At 41.9% G+C, this 19157-nt stretch overlaps 1 protein-coding gene across 1 annotated transcript in view; it reads left to right on the top strand.

The window, feature by feature from the left end:
* SEL1L3 (SEL1L family member 3) overlaps positions 1 to 15516 on the top strand; it is a 108229-nt gene extending 92713 nt beyond the window's left edge. Inside the window, exons 20-24 of the mRNA XM_027544209.1 lie at positions 379 to 488; positions 4679 to 4806; positions 5740 to 5842; positions 5925 to 5997; positions 14387 to 15516. Coding sequence (XP_027400010.1) covers positions 379 to 488; positions 4679 to 4806; positions 5740 to 5842; positions 5925 to 5997; positions 14387 to 14526 — 554 coding nt within the window. The 3' untranslated portion in view covers positions 14527 to 15516. The remainder of the gene's footprint in view (positions 1 to 378; positions 489 to 4678; positions 4807 to 5739; positions 5843 to 5924; positions 5998 to 14386) is intronic.
* Positions 15517 to 19157: the final 3641 nt, after the last annotated feature.

The raw sequence follows: 19157 nt of genomic DNA, 5'->3' as shown, positions 1-19157 counted from the left end.
TCTTAAAATTTTTCCTTAGAGAAAAAATAAAACATATGGCTTAAACAGAGTAAAGACATGCTCATCAATCATAAAACCCAGGCAGCAAAACCTTAATACTGCAAACATCCTTGGCTGATTGGACTGTGAGGTTGCAGACTGATTTTCACTGGATAGTCTCCATGTAGGAGAGCTACCCAGCCAAGCAAGAAAATGTGTCCAGAAATGGAGAAATGCAGAAATCATTTTCCCCCTCCTAACAGCAAGGAAACCTAAAGATGTATCTGTATTCAGATTCTGGTGGAAAAAATTTGAAATAATGCAAATGAGCCATTCTTCTAAAATATCGATCTGAAATCAAACCACTTGACAAATGGACCTGTAATTCTTGTCCTGCAGCATATTTGAAAATGGGAGATCTTTACTACTATGGCCACCAAAACCAGTCACAAGACCTTGAGTTGTCTGTGCAGATGTACGCCCAAGCAGCGCTGGATGGAGACTCACAGGTAAATAGCAACGGAAATGAGCTCCTGGTGGTGCTCGTTCCTGAGGTTGCAAATCCACTTCTCATTCATTTTCATGAGCCCCTCACAACCTCTCTGAGGCCACTAATCAGCATGGCGAACCTTTATCAAGCACTTACTATGTTTCCCATGCCATTCTCATAACAATCTTGTGGGAACAGGGGTCAGTGGACCTATTTTATAGTAAAGAATGCCAAGATTGTGACAAGGTGATAAAATGCTCAAGGCTAAACAACCAGGTAATAGATGAAGCAGTCAGAGCCTAAACCCAGGTCTCCTGACTGCAAACCCAGGAGTCTTTCTATCAGATTCCATCAAACTAACTCACCAGGTAGAAACTCAAGCAACTGTAAGAGGTCAAAATGGGAAGGAGTTTACTTGTATAGCTGAGTCAGTGCTTTAGAACTTTATTCTCAGTGACCTTTTTTTTCGGGAGAGGGGGGACTTCTTATTTTGGAATATTTGTAGAATTATAGAAAGGTCACATAACCATAATACCATTATCAGACTAAGAAATTAGTGTTGACAGTACCAGTAACTATACGGCAGAAGTTATTTGGATCTCACTACTTTTTCCGCTAACGTTACTTTTGTGTTCCAGGACCCCACACTGCATTTAGTTGTCATCTTTCTTTGGAGTTCTTCCATCTGGGCCCATTCCTAGTCTTTGTCTTTCATCACCTTGGCACATTTGAAGGCTGCTGGTCAGATATTGTGTAGAATGTCCCTTGATTTGTGTCTGTCTCCTTTTTTCTCATGAATATATAGAGTTTCTGCACTGGGGTAAGGATAGCCCAGATGTGAGGTGTCCTTCTCAGCGTATCATACGAGGCATGCATGATGTCTTATTACTGGGGAGGTTGATCTCATTCACTCAGTGAAGGCGGTTTCTGCTGGGTTTCTTCCCTGTAATGTTAATATTTTTTTCTCTTTCTAATTTATAGATGTTTGGGGAAGGGAATTTGCGACCATGCAAATATTCTATTTCTCCTCAAACTTCTGCCCACTGATTTTAATATCCTTCAGTAACTCTTGCCTGCAACAATGTTCAGGCAACCAACTGTGGTGTGCTAATGATAATTTTCTATTTCTCTCATTCCTTCTATATTTGCTAATCAAAATGCTCTTGTAAGGACCTCAAGGCCATTTCATGATGAAAGTTAGAATAGCTGTTACTGTCTTATGCCGCAGATTTCCGGTGTTGTGATTTGTGATCTGATCACAGAGCAAAAGTTGGAAACATTCCTATCTCGGTCTCTTTTTTTGGGCCATGCCACTCAGCTTTTGAGATCTTAGTTTCTAAGTTCCCTGACCAAGGATTGAATCTGGGCCCTTGGCAGTAACGGCACAGAGCCCCAGCTACTGGACTGCCAGAGAATTCCCACCTCAGTCTTTTTTTTTTTTTAAAAAGGAGGCACTATGTTCCTTTTACCCATATCTCTGTCACTTCACAGTTATTTGGACATAGAAAGTCACTCAAGTACTGAGTCTTGATTTTCTCATTTGTGAACTGAGGACAATAATAACATCCAAATCATAGATTGCAAAGATATATGAGATGCTAGATGTAAAGTGCCCAGCCCATCTCTGAGTATGCTCAGGGGACATGATCTAGCCTAAACTATTATTATTTGTTCTGGAATAAAATAGATTTGGGTGCTAAAGGGATTTGCTCGAGAGCCAAACTCTCCTAAATGACATCTGTTGTTACTCAAAATCAGGCCTGGACCTAATTTTTTTTTTTTTTTAATTCTGAGTTTTTATTTTTCAAAAGATAATGTTATAAAAACATTAAAGAATAATTTTTAAAGAGAAAAATATTGAAGAATGCACCTATAATTCCGTGTCAGGGGGCTTTATTCCTTTGGTCTTTTTTTTTTTTTTTTTCTAGTTCCTTCAGTTTTCATGCCTTTCTGAGTCCTGGCCACAGGCCAGTGGGTCTCTGTAATGGTAACTAGAGTACATGGGTCACTTGAAAAGTCTGCTCCTTCTCACATATTGCAGGAATATGTGCCTCCTATTGCCTAATCTCTGTAATTATTACTCTTAACTACTGCCCCATACTCTGTTAAGCTGATAGAATGTAATTTATTAAGTTTTATCTTTTCATGGACATTTATTATATCTTGTTCACTAATGTATTGATTGATTTGACACATGTTTATGTAGTCCTGCCATGTCTTAGACACTGCTTAGTGGTGGGGGCACAGCATTAAAAAATAGACAATATTTTTGTCTACTAAGGAAGTCTATTAAGGAAGATGTGAAAGTCATTTCCTATTACATTGCAAATATAGTAAGTACTACAATGAACATGTTCGTATTTCTACCTTTTACCTCCATTTGATTAATTTCTTTATAATCTGAGAAATGGTATTACTAAGTCAAACAGTCTAAATTGTTTTATGGCTCATAATAATAGTATATGGCCGATTTGCTTTCTGAAGTTGTTTCCCAATCAATATATCACCAAGCAGGACTTAAGTATAAGAGGTTAACGGAAATCACATCGGCACTGGATATTTTCATGGCTTAATATTGCTGATTGAATAATACAAGTTGATCCTTCCTTATTGTTTTAAATTGTCTGTATTTGACCACTGCTGGGGATGAACACTTTTACATATACTTATCTATGATAATTTATTTAACTCTTCATATTTTCTTATGTGAATTCTCTGTTCTTACTCTTTGTCTGCTTATCTGTTGGAGTTGTGGTATTTTTCAATTTAAATTATAATTAGTTCTTTATACATTTGGCCAATAGATAATGAATTTTAAGCTATTACATTGCATATAAATATTTCCCTAGTCCGTTGTCTCATTTATTTTAACCATGTTATTTTTCCATTGTTCTGAGACTTTACAATTTTATAAAGTCATTTTATTCTTTTCTTCTAATACCTCATTTTAAGAGGACCTTTCTTTCAAAAAGTGAAGAAATAGTCTGTTTTCTGCTTTTGTGTGTGTGTAAAATTTAAAGAGACCTATAACTATTAAGAAATTATTTGTCAGCATAGTGGAGCTTAAGATTTGGGACTGTGAATCCGGTCTGCTTGCATTTGAATCCCCTTTCCAGCTGCATGACATAGGGCAAATTCCTTAACCTTTCTGTGTCTCAGCTTCCTAGTAATAGTAGTATACAGGGTAATAGAGCCTATCTTGATTTGTTGCTATGAGGATTGAGTTAATATATATAAAACAGAACAAGCCTCATATACAACAGCACTCAGAAATGCTGGCTCTGTTATTTTATTGTGATCATAGCACGCTTGTGAGACTCCTGCTGTTTACAAACCAAGGGTTGGTGACTTTTATTTAGAATCAACTAAATGAAAGAAAAGGGAGGATATAAGTCATTAAAGTATGACTTAATTCTTTGAAGGGCAACAACTCTTTGGACTCTGTAAAGCCCTAATGATAAGTTATGCATCATTGTTTATTTCTTGGTCTGGCCACATGCTCAGCTCATGATGGATGGTGCATCTCCTCCAGGTACTATAATAGTTGTCATTCTTTATGAAGCATCTCAACCATCAGGCTCTTAACTGTGTGATTTTATTGCACCTGCACAGCGTAATATGGTAGTCCCTACCTCTGTGGGTCAAGAAGAAGATTTTAATAAGGGAGAGGTAGGGAAGCATGCCAGAGTAGAGGATTTGTGCCAAGAGGAATCAGAAGAGGAGATTTTCCTCACTAGCCTAGGAAAGATGAGTCAAACACTCATACATGACTATGTGTATCAGAGACCCTCTCCATCAGCGCCCACAGCCACAGCTTGTTCAATTTCTGACATGCCGATGGTGACCCAGGGTAGTAATGTAATGATGCAGATTGCCTTTGACTCAGTGTTCTGGTTTTGTTGATAACTCAAGGGCATGTTTTCCAGAAAGTTCTGTCTTGAGAGAGTGAGCAGGAGGACAGATTCCCCCGGTTGACTGGCTTCTGAGCAGATGGGACGCTGTAGCCTCTGAAAGCCTCCTGGTTCTCCTGCAAATAAGTTTCTCAGATGCATATATTTAGGGAAACAATTTATCAATGAAGATGACAAAGCCATCTGGCTCTAAAGACTGAGGAAAAATCCAGAGGTTGTAAAAGTTTATATTCTGATGAGTGTACGTCTAAGTTTTATTATAAGGAAAGAATGAGTTTGGTTTGTGGCTTGTTTTCAGGGATTTTTTAACCTGGCACTGCTAATAGAGGAAGGTGCTATGATCCCACATCATATTCTGGATTTCTTGGAAATTGACCCAACAATCCATTCTAATAACATCTCCATCCTCCGGGAACTGTATGAAAGGTGAGTTCAGAGCCTCTTCACTACTGTGAACGCTGGGGAATCCAAGTGGGTAGTGTTTGCTTTTTGGCTAAAGTTATCCTTATTCTTATTTTCTAAAGTATTAGTTTTAGTTGGTCAGTTGTGTCCAACTCTTTGCGACCCTATGGACTGTAGTCCACCAGGCTCCTCTATCCATGGAATTCTCCAGGCAAGAATGCTGGAGTGGGTAGCCATTCCCTTTTCCAGAGGATCTTCCTGACCCAGGGATCGAACCCTAGTCTCCTGCATTGCAGGCAGATTCTTTATTGCCTGAGCCACGAGGGAAGAGCCCCTTATTTTCTAATGTCAGTGGTTATAGAGGGCCCAGGATTTGCTTCAATTAGAGAACACACAGCTGGACCCAAACTTAATTCCCCTTTCTAGTATCTGAGGACTGAGATACAGAATGTGCTTGATGTGAAGAGGGCCCAGGATTTGTTTCAATTAGAGAACACACAGCTGGACCCAAACTTAATTCCCCTTTCTAGTAACTGAGGACTGAGATATAGAATGTGCTTGATCTGAAGTTAAAATGCTGACGCAGGTTTTCCATGAGAGTGGAAAAAATAGTGTCCAATTAGATGATGCTCTTCTGCAGATAGAGAGGTATCCCTGTGTCTGGACTTTGGACAGACAGACAAAAGTGTTACTTGGCAGTCTCCATGCTGCAAGGTCTTCATTGAAATGTCTTTTTATAAATGATAAGACTGACCTTTTCTGAGATTGTTGCCTGGGTGTCTAGTATTTCCATGTAGGCTCAGACTCCTCAGAACTGCTTTATTTCTTTTTCCCCTCATCTTACATGTGCTTATTTGACTCAAAACAGAAGGACATGAGTTTGAGGATCTGCAAATATTGGCAATGCTACCAACGTCTTCCAACACTGTCAGGATGCCCTGTGCTGTTTGTCTGCAGGTGCTGGAGCCATAGCAATGAGGAGTCCTTCAGCCCCTGCTCCCTGGCCTGGCTTTACCTTAACCTCCGGCTGATCTGGGGCGCTGTACTGCACTCTGCGCTGGTAAGGAACCGTCTCCCCCCAGCCCTGCCCTCGTGGTCCCTGCCTTCTGTCAGTCATCTGACATTGCTTCGGATGTTTGCAGATCTACTTCCTGGGAACCTTCCTGCTATCCATATTGATCGCCTGGACTGTGCAATATTTCCAGTCTGTCTCAGGTAAAGATTTACAAAAAGCTGGGCCCATATATTAAAAAGTAGTGATTCTTTTTCCCTACTAGAAAAATGACACTTTCCCTCCTTGGCCATGCTGTTGCTTTTTGTTAGGAGGATCATTCATGAAATGATGGTTACCCCTAGGGCTATATGGTAATCTCTGGCTGATGCAAGGCTCCAAGTATTGTTATACTTTTCAAAATAAGCAAGGATTTAAAAAACAAAAAAAATACGGTGCTTAAGAAATTTAACAAAAATGTCTACTCCCATTGAAAATATACCTGCTATCAAAAAAACTATGGATTTCCCAGGTGGCACAGTGGTAAAGAATGCACCCACCAATGCAGGAGATGGGGATTCAGTCCCTGGGTCCGGAAGATCTCCTGGAGGAGGAAATGGCACCCCACTCCAGTATTCTTGCTTGGAAAATTCCAGGGACAGAGGAGCCTGGAGGGCTATAATCCTGGGAGTCACAGAGTCAGACAAGACCGAGCAACTGAGCACACGTGCACACACACCAAAACTATACTTTGTGTGTCTTAAAACTCAGGTCCAAGGCTCCCTCTGGCACAAAGTCTTCCTGTTTATCCCAGTCAAGCATGTGGGATGATAAAGAAGCTCTTGTGATGAATAACATACCCAGTCACTTAGATTCAGAGGGAGGGGCCGAGAGGGCTAATGGAGCCAGCGTTTCGGCTAGTGTGGCTTCCCCTAGTCAGTAGTTCTTTTCTGAACTAGGGTGGGGCGGTCCTTCTAGCTGGGTTTAGAGTCCAGGCGTATCGCCTCATTAGCTGTGTGACTTATGAACAGTTATTCACCTTCCTGATCCTCTAATTTCTCGTCAGTAAATAAAGTTATAACAGTAGCTACTTCTCAGGGCTGTTAGGAGGGCTCAGTGAAAAAAAATACTCATGGCACTAAAATGACAACTGTAGTTCAATGTTAGATGTTATGTTTATTTGGTATATAAAACCCTCTTGATAAAGTTCGCTGTGGTGTCTGTCTTTCCTATGAGACCATCAGCTGAGTCAGAGGAAGGCCCTGGTCTCATCATTTATGACCTCACACTGAGTAGGTGCTCACGTTTGCGAACGCCTCTCAGTAGAGAATTCCAATTCCCCACCACCTGGGAAGCTATACCAGGACCGAATTATGCATGAAGACCGGCAGGGACATTTACAAATGGATACATTAGGACTGGACATGGCGTTTGAGCATCGGCACAGCCGCTGTTTGTGTAGCAAATAATGAAAAGCAAAAGGAGTGCATTTCAGCACATATTCGATGGTGAGATGGAAGTCACTCTTCTGAGAGGCTAATACAGAGTCATTTTCCCTGATTACCTGAGGAGGTTAATAAGGAACCATCAAAAACCCTTCCAGGTCTGATGCCCTGTAGCATGCCGGCTGATAAATTTTCCTCATGCAAATTCTGTCCCGTCCCTAAATTTGTTGCCAGGTAGAGCACATTTATTTTGCATCTTGTCAGTGTTTTCCATTTCAAATTATCTTTGTCATTTTTACTCTGTAGAAATATTGTTATGATTATTACAAATGCAATTCCGTTAGAGGAGCTGAAAATTGTCTTTATGATTTTATGCCAGCTGGTAGCCATGAAAATTCATGGGCTGGTAGAATGGCTTTTATCAGAAGTCATCTTTTTTTCCTTTCTCCATAGCTTCATTATCAGTCCCTCCACATTTCCATCTCCCTGTCCCTCCTGCCTTTTGATATGTTTTCCCCTTCCTATGTATCCTTTGCTCTTTCATTCTCTTTTTCTCTTCACTTTTTTCAAACTCTTTAACTTGCTTCTTTATATACATACCTCTTCCCTTTGGTGAGCACCGGAGAAGTCTGAATATATATATATAAAATAATTTAATTCTATGCCCTTCATTTTACAGATGGTAAAATGGGGGCTACAGGAATGACATGGTTTACCCAAAATCACAAAATAAAATCCAAGAAAGGATGTAGGGCAGCTGACATCTGAGCTTTTTGACACAATACTTTACAGCAGGGGCTACCATCTGCCTCTGACCCATTGTCATCTTACATAAGACATATTTTTTAACACATTTTCTGGTACCCTGAAATGAAGGACAAGTAACCTGCCTATATACTTATTTTTAAAAATACTCTAAACAGCGATATAAAGAAGAAATAAAAAAGAAAGCAATTATAATAAAATAACATGCATTTCAATATGTATATCCTAGCCCCGTGCTTCTTAATTTCAATGTGCATAAAGATCAGGCAGGGATCTGGTTAAATGTAGGTTCTAGGTCAGTCAGTCTGGAGGTGGCCTCTGAGAGCCTACATTTCGTACAGGGTTTCAGGTTGCAACCACAGAGCTATTCTATGGGTCATACTTGGAGTCACAAGGGCCTAGAAGTAAAAACAAAAACTCTAGGTATTTCCAACGGAGAAGGCAATGGCACCCCACTCCAGTACTCTTGCCTGGAGAATCCCACGGATGGAGGAGCCTGGTGGGCTGCAGTCCATGGGGTCGCTGAGGGTCGGACACGACTGAGGGACTTCACTTTCACTTTTCACTTTCATACATTGGAGAAGGAAATGGCAACCCACTCCAGTGTTCTTGCCTGGAGAATCCCAGGGATGGGGGAGCCTGGTGGGCTGCCGTCTATGGGGTCGCACAGAGTGGGACACGACTGAAGTGACGCAGCAGCAGCAGCAGGTATTTCCAAAACATGCCTCCATGGGGGTCCCTACCAGCCCTGTTAGGACTAGCATTGAATTAAAGTATGTAGTAAATTATTTTCATATTTTTTAAGTCTTCAACATAAGTACAGATTTGTCCCTAGTTTTGAAATAAGAGGGTACTCCATCAGTGATTGGGCGATGGGGCAAGAGGGGATTGGAGCTCAGAGAAGAAGAGAAGCACTGCAGAGGGGTCCTGAGAGGGCAAGTTTCTGCCCCAGGAACCTCCTGGATGAGCCAACGTCCTGTAGAGATGCAGGTGGTAACCCTGGCCATGGTGTAACCGGTGCAGGAATGCAGCCCGGATGCTGACTGCCAGAGTACAGAGGGACAGGATTTGTGGGCTCAGAGCCTCCCTTAAGGCTCTGGGTAGGAGGATTGTGCCATAAGTTAGGGATCTTTGTCATTTTGTGATTTGCATTTTTTACTGTCAGTTGTTTTTAAAAACTAATGATTTATGGCCAGACCTTTAAATTGAACTGTCCATCCATTTTGCGTTCAGCTCCAGCTACCTTCATTTTCCTCCTGAGTTTATTCGCTTTGTGATATATAGTCAACATTTCACTGTGTTTGCCACATTAAATTGTCCTGCATTCAGAAGGCTAGTGGTGCGGGACAGTAGCTGACAGCTCAGGCTGCTGAGATTCCGGCCTGTCTCTAGTTGTGTGACCTTCGGCAAGGGAGGGACCCTCTCTGTTTCTCGGTTTCCCATTCTCTAAAACAGCAGAAGACCATCTTATTTACAAAGCAGAAATAGAGACACAGACATAGAGAACAAACATACTGATACCAAGCGGGGACGGGCTAGGGGGGAGAGTGGGATGAACTGGGACATTGGGATTGACATATATACTATTGGTGCTATGGATAAAAAAGATAACTAATGAGAACCTACTGTATAGCTCAGGGACCTCTACTCAGTGCTCTGTGGGGACCTAAATGAGAAGAAAATCCAAAAAAGAGGGGATATATGTATTTATATAGCTGACTCACTTTGCTGCACCTTAGATACTAACACAACATTGTAACGCAACTATACTCCAAAAAAAATTTTTTTTTAAAGAAAAGAAAGAAAAATAAATAAAATAGCAAAAATAGAAGTACACCTACCTCGTATTGTAGTTGAGAAAGCCAAATGAAAGGACATAGGGTTCTTTAGGACTCAAGAAATGTTAGCTGGGAGCTTCCTAAGGAGTAGTGGTCTCTGGGGCATTTTCCTTTCCATTAAAGCATGCTGACAGCAGGTAACGCCTACACTTAAAGAGCTTGTTTACCTCAGTCAGTATCACAACACTACCGGAGTCTAGCATGCTTTTCTTTGCTGTTAGACTCTAAGACGTAAAACTCTTTTTCAAAAACCAGCTGAACAAAGATACCGATTAGTTTAGCAAGCATACCAGATTAAGTCCACAAAAAATACTGTGTACACACAAAAGATCTTTTCTTTCCTTTGAGGGAAATTGTTTTTGATTCCTAGCTTGCATTTCCCCAGTTGGTTCAATCTTTCTGGAAGCTGACGCCTCCCAGGGACGTGCTAAGGTCCATGGGTCTTGGGTGGCACTAACCACTCAGATGATCATCAGTCTGATAACAGAATACACACTGACCTGAGCCTACAGCATCCTTCCAGGTCCTTCAGCTTTGCAGCTTCTGAGTCATCAATGAGTCCCAAAGCTGATCACCATTAGCCATTCTTCCCCCAACTCTTCCTTTCTCAGATTGCTGCAGGGCAAGAAGAGAACTCCACCGAGCTACACCCCCAGCCAGGCTCAGCCTCTTTCTCACACTCCAAAAACCTCCTTTCCCCACCTCATTGCATCTCTAAAGCACTTTTCCTCTTCCCTCCCTGTCAAAGATGCCAAGCATAGTTGCCTTAATAGACTCAGGCTTTGAGGGGGGAAAATCCCAAAGTGTGTCTGGAAGCATCTCCATTTCTCTTGTCACAAATCTCCCCTGAGACCAAAAAAAGTATGGAGCCTTGGCTGCCTAGCAGAAAGTAAAAGGGAGAATAGAGGGAGACAATGTAATGACCAGTTCAGAGAAAGTCCTGCCTTCCTCAGATTAGTGTAAACTTTATGTCTAAACATAATACAGAGGAGAGAGCAAGATCTGTAGAATTACCAGCTCCGGGCATGACACAGGGTCACCTTTGGAACCAATGTCAGCCAATTCAAAATTTAAGCCAACTCATCATCCGTTTCCCCTAAGTAGTTAATTTAGGGGTCTTTTAAAAAGAATAAGATGATACGATCAAGATTAATTAAACCTTTTCCTACTCTTTCCCTGTCCTCTCCATTTCCAGTTAATGAGGTTTCTTCTAAAATTACAGTAAAATGTCACAAAGTGGTGCTCACGAAAAAAGCAGTAGCTTTAAAGTCAGAGTGATTTAATGGTGAGATTTTACTTTTCTCCTATCTCATTACCCTTGGTGCCCTACTGGTATCTTTACTCATGAGAAATGTTTAAATGACATGGGTTTTCTACATGGGCTGGGCCCTGCTGGAGCCAGAGACTCAAATGAAATAGATTTAATCTCCAGATTTTCAGTTTCCCTCCCTCACCTCCTTACTTGCACCTACCTCCCCTGTCTTTGTAAATATTCAATTATCTCCCAATTCACCCAATATATTCTCTACTATCTGGTGAGCTGGCAAGCAGGTTTTTTTCCTACAATGGTCCACGACAGAGGTTGGTGAACTTTTTCTGAAAAGGGCCAGATAATAAACATTTGAGCCTTTGAGGGCCATCTCTGTCACAACTATTTAACTTTCATTATAGTTCAAAAGCATCCATTGATGATACTGGAAAACAAATGATGAGACTGGTCTTCAATAAAATGCTACTGTGGACGTGACTATTTAAATCTCATATACTTCTCACATATCATAAAATAGTACTCTTTTGATTTTTATTCAACCATTTCAAAATGCAAAAACCATCCTTGGATTGCAAACTATACAAAAACAGGCAGCAAGTCACATTAGGTCCATGGACTGCAGTCTGCCAACCCAGGGCCAACTCTTGATTTTTCTCACTGATGAACAGGAAATGGTCCCCCACACAACAAATAATCCAAAAATCACTTCTATTTGGCTCTGGAATGCACTCTGCAATTTTTTAAGCAGCACGCTGGTTTTCCTGGTTACCTTGATTCTAGTCCGGTAATCAAATTAGAATGGATTCCAGGTGAGTGGAGACAAAGAGGCCATTCTAAAATTATGACCCACTGTAGGGGACAAGGCTTGTCCAATGATTGCAAACTCCTGATGAAAATGGAAGAGTTCTCACATGGATAATAGCAAATTTACTGCTGAAACATTGAGCATTTTTATTATGTTCTAACAAGATTTCAGTGGTGGCAATGCTAATTATGCATTCTTTCTACATTTACACATTGGCACTTTTTTGTTTTAATCAGAAAACTGATTGCTGATTTATCTTGTTACCATGGTGATTTAAACATTTCCCTGAGCTTGAAATGGAAAAATAGGTGACTTAGTACTTCATTAACTTCCTCAAAGAATCATCAGAAGGATAAATCTTTGGTCCTGAGAAGGTCTTGGACACCATGCGATCCAAGCCCCTCAATTTACAGATGAGGAAACCAAGGCCTGTGAGATTCAAGCATCATCTTAGGACTGAAATGTCTGCCATTCATTATCTACCCCAAAGTTGCCTACTAGTGATTGATAAATGTGATTTGCCTAGAATAGGTCTCCTGACTCCAAATGGTCTTTCTACCGAATCACCGGGTATCACAGTCCCTGCCATGGTTAGGTCACCTGCCGGAGGGATGACTCTGGCCTAGAAGTGTCACATCATTACATAACACCTGGGCACCACCCCCCACCCCGCACCACCACCACCACTGTTTTGTTCTTTCAGAACAGTCTCTGGATTCACAAAGTCTTCTGTAGATATTGGAGAGGGTTCCTTGAAGAATTCCTTTACATATTCAAAAAGGTCAGAGGCTTTGGAGCCCATTCCTGATTTGTCTAGAATAGCCTCTCAGAGGTGGAAATCTTGAAGAGTTTATCCAGAAGTCAGATGATCAACATCTGCTGGCATCTTCTGCAAGCTGGTACATTTCAGGATGGACATTTGGGAACCTTTAAAAATGATCCCACCTACTGACTCAAGGACTGCAGAACTTAAGAGCACTGCTTAAAGGCGAACTAGCAATTGTTCCCACAAAGCATGACCACTGTACTAGCCACATGTCATATTACCTTACCCCATTTGACAGAGAAACTGCAGCTCAGAGAGGTTAAGTAACTTGCCCAAGCTCGCTCCGCAACTGGGAACTGGCAGGACCATGTGACTCCTCAGTTTTCTGGCTTCAAAGTTTTAGCTATTTTCATAAGCTCCTGGGGTCTAAAAGTGAGCCGTAGGCATCCCAGAAACAAATGCTTTCATCAGTCCTGCCAGCCAGGCCCCAGAAATTGATAAATCAATACATTACCATAGTAAGCCAGGTCACTAGTAGTAATAGCTAACATCTAATTAGTATGTAGACAAACCAAACACTGTTCTAAGAACGGAATATGCATTAATTCATTTAGTCCTTATGGCAATAAGGTATAGAATCCCAGGGACGGGAAGCCTGGTGGGCTGCCGTCTATGGGGTCGTACAGAGTCGGACACGACTGAAGAGACACAGCAGCAGCAGCAGCATTCTTATTTTGCCCATTTTTTTTTAGAGGCAGAAAGAGAGTGGGTAACTTGTCCAAGGTTACATCACTGATTAAAGGCAGGGCAGCCAGGTCCCAGAGCCCAGTCTTATGGACGGACCAGGATATATCTCAACCTCGGTGCCTAACGCAGGTGTGTCAGCCTCAGCACTTGTGATATCTGGAGCTGAATCATTCCTTGTTGATGGGAGTAGGGGAGGTTGGCATAGGCATTTTATGATGCTTAGGCAGCATCCCTGGCTTCTACCCACTAAATGCCAGTAGCACCTGACCCTTCAGTTGTGACAACCAAGAATGTCTACTGACATTGCTAACTGTCTCCTGGAAATCAAAATTACCTCCACTTGAAAACTATTGACATAAAGTATAAAACTTTATAAGCCTCCCTAATCTTTATGGTGGTCCAAGCTTCTTACTAAAGGTAGAATGATAAATAATTAAGCCTGGTAATTATGTTTTCCAAAGTTTATATACATGTACTTAAATAAGTCAATTTAAATCAAATTTGATATATCATCCAAATGGAATCGGAATGTGAATGAAACTAACACTTTTCTGATTGATTGCTGTAATCCATAGCATCAATACCAAGTGAAAAAAAAAAGAGAGAGAGAGATCTGACCATAGAAAACATAGACCAAGAGTTGTTTCTCCCTTCCTTCCTTCCTTCCTTCCTTCCCTCCACCTTCTTCCCTTTCTTTTCCTCTTTTTTTTTTTCTTTCTTAATATTTACCTGGAATTTGCAGCATAATTTTAAGACTCCCAGAGATCTTTGCATATCTATTCCAATTGCCTTTTATAGGAGGAAACACCAAAGTCCAAAGAACCCAGATAATGGGTCCTAAGTTGCTCATCTGTTTATAGTATCAAGGACACTAGACGAGCAGCATCTCTTCTGGCTTGCTAGAGTCCAGGTGTGGTTGTGTGTCCTCTACACACTGTTTTGAGGATTCAGCATGTGTTGTGCACGTGTCTCTGCAGCCAGCAGTTCCCACCTGATGCCAGCCCGGGTCTCCGCAAACCCTACGGACCCCACTGCAAGTCCAGCTGTGACTCCAACGGCAGATGCCTCTGCTCAGGACCAGCCCACCATCACCAACAATCCAGAGCCACGTGGGTGAACTGTGCAATCCAGGTCTCTCCAGATGAGAGAGAATCCTTTCAACAATTGGTACTGGAGAGCTGTGGCTGGGGCATTGTACACCTTAAATGTCTTCTCAGCTGGATGCGAATTTTGCACTTGGTGTCTTTTTTTTTTTAATCAAAGAAATACCCAGAGCAGACAGTGGTTATACCAAAGGTTATCAAACAAATACAAGGAGCATCCTGATCACAGGGGTGTGTTGGGAAGGTTAACTGGGTTATTCTGGATGTCCATGCCTAATGATTGTGTGTACAGGGAGTCAGAGTTTGCCTTGTGGTGTATCCAAATCCTTATACACTGAGGTGCATTTTAAGAATCTTAGCCCCTTGTTCCTTCCATTTTATTAAAACAGCAGAAAATTGTGACTTCTCTACCAGTTGGATAATATTTGGTATGCGTGTTTGCCACTGCCCTGCTCCTCGCAGTCCCACAGACAGATTTCCATTTGACATCTAAGACCAGCATTTCTGAGGCACCTTGAAATGAATAGGTTAAGGCTGGAAACACAGGAAAGGCCATGGCTTTGTAAATGGGTTTGCATTTTTCTCCTTGAATTTTTCTAGGGTCGTAATGCTTCCAAATCAGTTAATGACACTGTTGGATGTCGTTTACTTTTCAATTGCAATCCATAAAATAACATTTAGAAAATTCTTAGTATTTAAGTGTAGTATTTTCCATGAATTACCCATTAGAATAGACTGGCAGCAGTGGAAAACGCAGGAAACAAGCCTTTAGCTCATAGTCTCATTCCCCACCCCTTATGCCTGCCTGCATCTGCGTAGGGGTGTGTGTGTGTGTGTGTGTGTGTGTGTGTCTGAGAGAGAGAAAGAGAAGAGAAAGGGCCAACTGCCCACACTGTTTGCTGCTAAGGTAGTAAATAAATCAGTAATGCAATATTGTGGGTCCAAACTACTCTTTGCACTACTTTATTTACAGTAGTAAATAAAAATTATTTTTATACCATTGACTCCTAGGAAGTGGTTGCTTTTTTAAAAATTTTTTTGTAGTTAACTGTTGTCATTGTACAAAGTCCTAAAGTCCATACATTAACCTCAAGGAGGCAAAAAGAAAAAGTGCCCTTATGAGAGGGATTATTGCTGGTAAACATTAACGTTTGTGGATAGAGAGGTGGCAGGAGTCTCCTCTCCAGGGAACCTGAGCTCAGGGGCTGAGCCCTGTGATGTTCACACAGTATCAGCCATTGTCTCAGGGCTCTGCTGTTATAAGGCTGGGTTTCTATCAGTTCTGCTAAGTCTGTAGCCCATCCTCTTCCTCCTCTGTGTACTGTTCTTGTTTTAGCAAAGATTGTCCTTCCTGCTTGTGAAAACATTAGGCTTTGGAGTCAGACAGCCCTGGATACAAATTCTGGTTCTGCTGCTTACTAGCTCTGTAATCTGGGGTGAGTGATTAACCTCTCTGAGTCCTAGATTACTGTTTTACAAAATATTGGCCATATAACCCACCTCTTGGGTTTTTTATGAGGCTTAAGTAGGATAACAGGGCTTCCCAGGTGGCGCTAGTGATAAAGAACCCACCTGCTAGTGTAGAAGACTCACACTGGACCCCTGGGTGGGGAAGATCTCCTGGAGAAGGAAATGCAGCCCATTCCAGTATTGTTGCCTGGAGAATCCCATGGACAGAGGAGCCTGGCGGGCTATAGAACAGAGTGTTGCAAAGAGACAACGGACACAACTGAAGTGACTCAGCACACACACAATCAAGTAGAATAACGTGTATAACTCTGAGGACGGTGCCCTGAACATGATTGCTTGTTATTTTTATTAGAAAGAGAAGTTGAGGGGTCAGATCAAGGGCTCTTTGGTCCACCTAGATGCTCTTCATGGCAAACATGCCTATTCTCCAGCTGCTGGGAACACAGGCCACTGACAGTTCATAGCTGCACTCCTCACTGGGAATTGCCATCAGTGACAGGGTAAAAATCTTTCCACATGCAGCTCAGGGCCAATGACTTGTTAATGCCGGGAGGGAGGTTTGCACAAGTCTCAGCACTATTGACATTCAGGGTCAGGTGCTTCTTTGTCATGGGGCGGTGGAGGAGGGTTGCCTGTCTTGGGCATTAGGATGTACTACAGCAGCATCACTGGTCTCTACCCATTAGAAGCCAGTAGTGCATGCATCCCGCCCCAACACACACACCCCTTCATAGGCCAGTTGTGACAGCCAAAAAAGTTCTGACATTGCCAAACATTCCTTAAAGGGTAAAAAAATCATCACCCCTCCTTCACCTTGGTAATGATTGGTGTAGGAAAACAAAGGCTCCTTGCCTCAATTTGGAACAGCCCTTGAAGGGCCACCCCAGCTCCAGAACACCATCTTGGTGGCACCCTCATTCTAGCTCAAATTCTGTCTCTGCCCAATTCTGCCCTCCTTGTTTTCACATTAGATTTCCTGACATCTCCTATAAAGGCTCCTATAACACTTTCCACACAACCCTGCACTAAGAATCTGTTTCCAAGAAACACAATTATGTTAGTCTTCTAGAGCTGCCATGTCAAAGTAGCACAGACTGGGTGACTTAAACAACAGAGCTTATTTTCTTGCTGTAGGGAGACTGGAAATCCAAGATCAAAATGTCAGCAGGGTGGTTTCTTCTGAGGCCTCTCCATGGCATGTAGGTGGCAGGTCTTCTAACGGTATCTCTTTATAGTCTTCCTTCTGTGTGTGTCTGTGCCCTAATCTCCTCCTCTTACAAGAACAGCAGTCCTCTTGCATCAGGGCCCATCCCTAATGACCTCATTTTACCTTAAATATCTCTTTAAAGACCCTATCTCCAAATGTGATCACATTCTGTGGTACTGGGGGTTAAGACTCTAATACGTGAGTTTTAGGAGGACACAATTCAGCCCATAATACCAACCTAAAACACCATGGCAGGTTGATTAAGGTCCAGAATATGGACTCTTGGGAGCTGTCCTGATATGAGACAGTTGCTCAAACACGCTCATCTCAGCTGATTCTGGAAAGAACAGTAGTGGTTCCAGAGCCAAACCACTTCAATCACTTCAGTTGAAGCTGCTAGAAAGAGAGTAAAAGTGTTAGTCGCTCCGTTCTGCCAACTCTTTGAGACCCCGTGGACTGTAGCCCACCAGGCTCTTCTGTCCATGGAATTCTCCAGACAAGAACACTGGAAAGGTAGCCATTCCCTTCTCTGGGGGATCTTCCCAACCCAGGGATCGAACCTGCGTCTTTTGCACTGGAGGCTGGATTCTTTACCATCTGAGCTACCAGGGAAGCTAGTAGGTCTTCCATCAATTCCTGTTCCAGCTTAGACTCCTGTTCTCTTGGGAGTTCTCAGACAGTATGATATAGGTCCAGCCTTGATCTCCATCTTCTCTCCTTATGTTCTAAACTCAGTTCCCAAAAGTCTGATGTCCATGCTGGCTAGAATAGAACCCTGTGCAGTAAAGGCAACAGGGCTGGGGGTTCGGGGTGGGGGTGGGGAGAAAGAAAGGAATGGAGGATGGGGTCCAGAGGTGATACTCAGTTACTTCCCTATTGTCGCCTCTCCTTGGGACATTCTTAGGCCAGAGGTGAAGTTCAGTAGATTGTCAGACAGATCTAGTACTCAGATGTGACTTATTTGGTCCACCAAATGCTTTTAAGAATTCAGTTATGTTGTTATCTTAAAGATTTTAGGCTTTTCCTGCAAAAATCTACAGATGTGAAAAACTGGACTTTCATTGCTATATGGCAAGAACTGGCTAAAGCTGAGAAGGTCTGCTCCTTTTAGATAGATCTTGTGGTTTCTGGCTTGCCCCCGTCTCCACCATTCCCTGCTGTTTAAACGTAACCTATGTAGGTGTTTGAATTTATGATCCATGCTTTGGACTTTCTCTTCATTCTTAATGACTATTTTGACAAGTTTGAGACAGACCTCCAAATTTATCTACTGCTTAATCACCGCAAAGCCCCTGGGGAACTGGGGAAATGGTAGTCTTTCTGCCGTCTAATAGAGGGAGAGGCCAAGTTGTGAGTCATTTGAAGTCCAGTAAAGTGTCCAAAATGTTTCAGTATAAAATGTCAATTAAAAAATATATATATATTCGGGAATTTCCTGGCAGACCAGTGATTAAGATTTCATTCTTTCACTGCTGAGGATGCGGGTTCAACCCCTGGTCTGGGAACTAGGATCCCACAGTCCTCTCAATGAGACCAAAAAATTTTTATAAATATTAGCATTTTCCTACACCAACAAATAACTAAATGATAAAATATTAAAGAATTATATGTATTAAAAACAAAGATTTAATAAAATAATAAATATTGTAACAAATTAAATAGTTCATTTACAATAGCAATACAGTTATAAAAAGGATAAACAAATATGCTAGTAATTAACTTAACAATGAATTCAATAGATCTTTACCAAGAAAAAAAATTTTAATTTAAAAGTATATAATGGACTTCCCTGGTGCTCCAGTGGTTAAGAGCCTTCCTAACAATGCAGGGGACATGAGTTCGATCCCTGGTCTGGGAAGATTCCACATGTTGCGGGGCAGCTGGGCCTGTGCCCCACAGCTACCAAGACTGTGCTCTGGAGCTGGAGTCAGGGAGCTGAAGCTACTGAAACTCACATATCCTGGAGCC

The sequence above is a fragment of the Bos indicus x Bos taurus genome, chromosome 6 (genome assembly GCF_003369695.1).
Source record: "Bos indicus x Bos taurus breed Angus x Brahman F1 hybrid chromosome 6, Bos_hybrid_MaternalHap_v2.0, whole genome shotgun sequence".
Classification (NCBI taxonomy): Eukaryota; Metazoa; Chordata; class Mammalia; order Artiodactyla; family Bovidae; genus Bos; species Bos indicus x Bos taurus.
This window is presented reverse-complemented; position numbering and strand designations above follow the sequence as displayed.